This window comes from Nicotiana tabacum, chromosome 2 (assembly GCF_000715075.1).
Source record: "Nicotiana tabacum cultivar K326 chromosome 2, ASM71507v2, whole genome shotgun sequence".
Taxonomy (NCBI): Eukaryota; Viridiplantae; Streptophyta; class Magnoliopsida; order Solanales; family Solanaceae; genus Nicotiana; species Nicotiana tabacum.
The window spans coordinates 37,782,332-37,785,176 of NC_134081.1; the positions used below are offsets into that span (position 1 = coordinate 37,782,332).

The following is a 2,845-nucleotide window of genomic DNA, read 5'->3' on the forward strand; positions in this document are numbered from 1 at the left end:
TACCGTATTCGTTGTGGCATTAGACAATGGCGGACATGGTGCTTGGAGGTCTGCAAGGTGACTTACATGTTGGACAGTTTGCAATGGAGGAGATACTGGCGATTGAATCTTATTCTTCTTCTTCCTGGTCTTTTCCACAAAACTCTTTGGTCGAGTATTGGAGCGACGAGTTGATTGCTTCTTCTTTAACTCTGTCACCTGTGTGACATTTGCACTATCAACAAATATTGTCTCATCATGGAAAACTTTGCTTGGAACTGGTGGACTTTCATGAGATTCATTTTTTATTTTTACTTCCTTCAACTTTGCAATTATATCGTTGGAATACTCTGCAACCAACTCATATCCTTCTTTGGATTCTGAAGCTTCACATGCAATTTGGACAAGAGTTTGGCATAAATGTCTATACCTTGTACTAAGTTCAACTTTTGGATCACCTCCCTCCCTCAGTAAACACTTTAATCTCCATTACAACCAAGTTGGTAACATTTTTTGTTTACCTTTTTAAATATATAATGGTCCGGAATCGTATCCTTGATATTTAATGTGTCCAGAATCTTTAGAGCATGTCCATATAGTACACCCGAAAATTCGAACAATTTGCAGCTGCAAGAGACTACCTTTGTTGAGCACTTCACTACTACTACATGCTATCTGCGACTTCCATGAGTGCTAACATTGTATTTACAAATTCTTCTTCATCATGAAAGCCATTTATAGAGATAAGTAATGACTTTTCCCACTCCTTTTCGAACAAATCAAATATGGTTGCAGTATATATTTCTCTCGCATGGATCAATAAAGGAAGCTTAACATTCAAGACAGATATTCGTTTGGTCATATCAAAATTTGACTTATTTTCATTAGCACGCTTATCGTCAATAGCTCTTTGAAAATGCTTAAACAACTGTACAATATCTAAATCGGATTTCAAGTAGCCCTTTAGTGATCCATTAAAACTTTCACTCAATTATATATTTCGCATACCCGCTGAAAATACATTTTTACCGTATGTCATGGACCACTTTTTCCTTATAGCAAAGGTGTTTTCCAACCAACTATTATCCTTAACATCGTACTTCTCAAGCATTTCCTCCCATGCATTTAGAAAATCGTCTCCATACTCGTAATAATAAAGCAATTTGCTAAAATCACCCGGAAATAATTTATGAGCCCTAATGATATGGTTAAGATGTTTAAATGCATTTTGTTCTAAGTGCCATATACATAGACAATGATATGTTTGTGGCATCACTAATGAGACTGCTAAACATATTGCAATATCTTGATCTGTGATTAATGTTTGTGGTTTATTTGCACACATAGCTCTAAAAAATATAGTAAAAAGCCATTCAAATGCTTCAGCTATTTCATCGTATAAAAGGGCAGCACCAAATACAACCATTTCCCTGTGATTATTTAATCCAACAAACAAAGCCAATGGTCGATACTCCTTATTTGTTCTATATGTTATGTCAAATGATACAACATTTCCATAAATCTAAAAATCCCTTATCATTTTAGCATCAGCCCAAAAAATATTTGTTATCAAACCATCATCATCCAATTGTAAAGAAAATTGAAAAGATGGATCTTTTATTACTCTTTTTTCAAAATAATCGACCAAACTATGAGCCACTCCCTGCTTTAGACTTTCTTTTCTTTTGTCACGAAGATAGTTTATGTGATCCCACTTTGTATAACCTAAAGAAGCTTTTCCCCCAGCTAGACGAGAAGCATAGTCAAAAGATGATTTAGGACATATTCCTGAATCATCCAATAAGTCAATTTCATATGCTTGAGAAAGTTTAATATTTCTTTGCGATGGTAGCATATGCGCTAGAGATGGAGGAACGAGAGGATGATTGTGCTTTTTTTCAAATGAAATGATAGAAAACTTCCCATTTGATTGACGACTTACGACCATGTGAGCTAAACAACCCGTCCTAATTTCCTTTCTAGGTTTCTTGACCATCGCTTCTCGCTTGTCTCTTTCTCTATAACCTTCTTTATAACATATAAATTTTCTCGAAGTCACATATCCGTGGACTTTACTTTTATTTGCATATTCCTTTCTAACACTAAACCCAATTGTAGCAGCATATTTGTTGTAGTATTCATATGCATACTCTTCTGAATCAAATGCCATCCCAAGCTTTATTGGCTCAAATAAATGAGAAACATCCATATGTTCATTTTGAGATGGGATCTTCATAAATCTACCATTAAACAAGAGAAAGTAAGACACATAGCATAAGTGTGCACTTACTTTGTTGTAGCTTTTACTTATCACATGACTTATAAAGTAATTATGAGGCATAGTCCCTGCTAACCTCCAATTTTTTATTTGATTGATACAATTCAGCAAGCAATAATGAAAGGGAATGGTGCATAACTATACTAGTTTGACGATCAATTAACCTTGATTCATAAAATATTCAAATCTAATTTTATTTGTAAGTTAAAATGATAAACTTTTAAATTTACTTGCTTTCAAGTCAAAGTCTAGTACACCAAAGAACATAATAGTTAAGTTTCGAAATTCTACTCCAAAACGTTCAGTCTATTCTTCCCACACCAAAAAGTTCATGACTTTGTAATTTCAACAAACACATGGTATACAATCTTTTACTCGACAATTGCCACAACAAGAAATGTAAAAAAAAGTATAAAACTTCTAAGGAATAGAATTAATGTATAAAGAAGAACCTGACGAAAATTTCAAAGCAGTTATTTCCAGAAAAATGAATTTCCACGACTTGCTATCTTATTCTCTGTTTTTCCACTTGTTGTGTTTTTCTCTATTGATTTTTAAACTAACAATGACCTTCAAGGACTGGATTTT

At 33.8% G+C, this 2,845-nt stretch overlaps 1 protein-coding gene across 1 annotated transcript; it reads right to left on the bottom strand.

Moving 5' to 3' along the window:
• Positions 1–1,501: 1,501 nt before the first annotated feature.
• LOC107805212 (protein FAR1-RELATED SEQUENCE 5-like) lies at positions 1,502–2,188 on the bottom strand. Its single transcript, XM_016629206.2, has one exon. The coding sequence runs from the start codon at positions 2,186–2,188 to the stop codon at positions 1,502–1,504; it is 687 nt and encodes a 228-aa protein (XP_016484692.2).
• Positions 2,189–2,845: the final 657 nt, after the last annotated feature.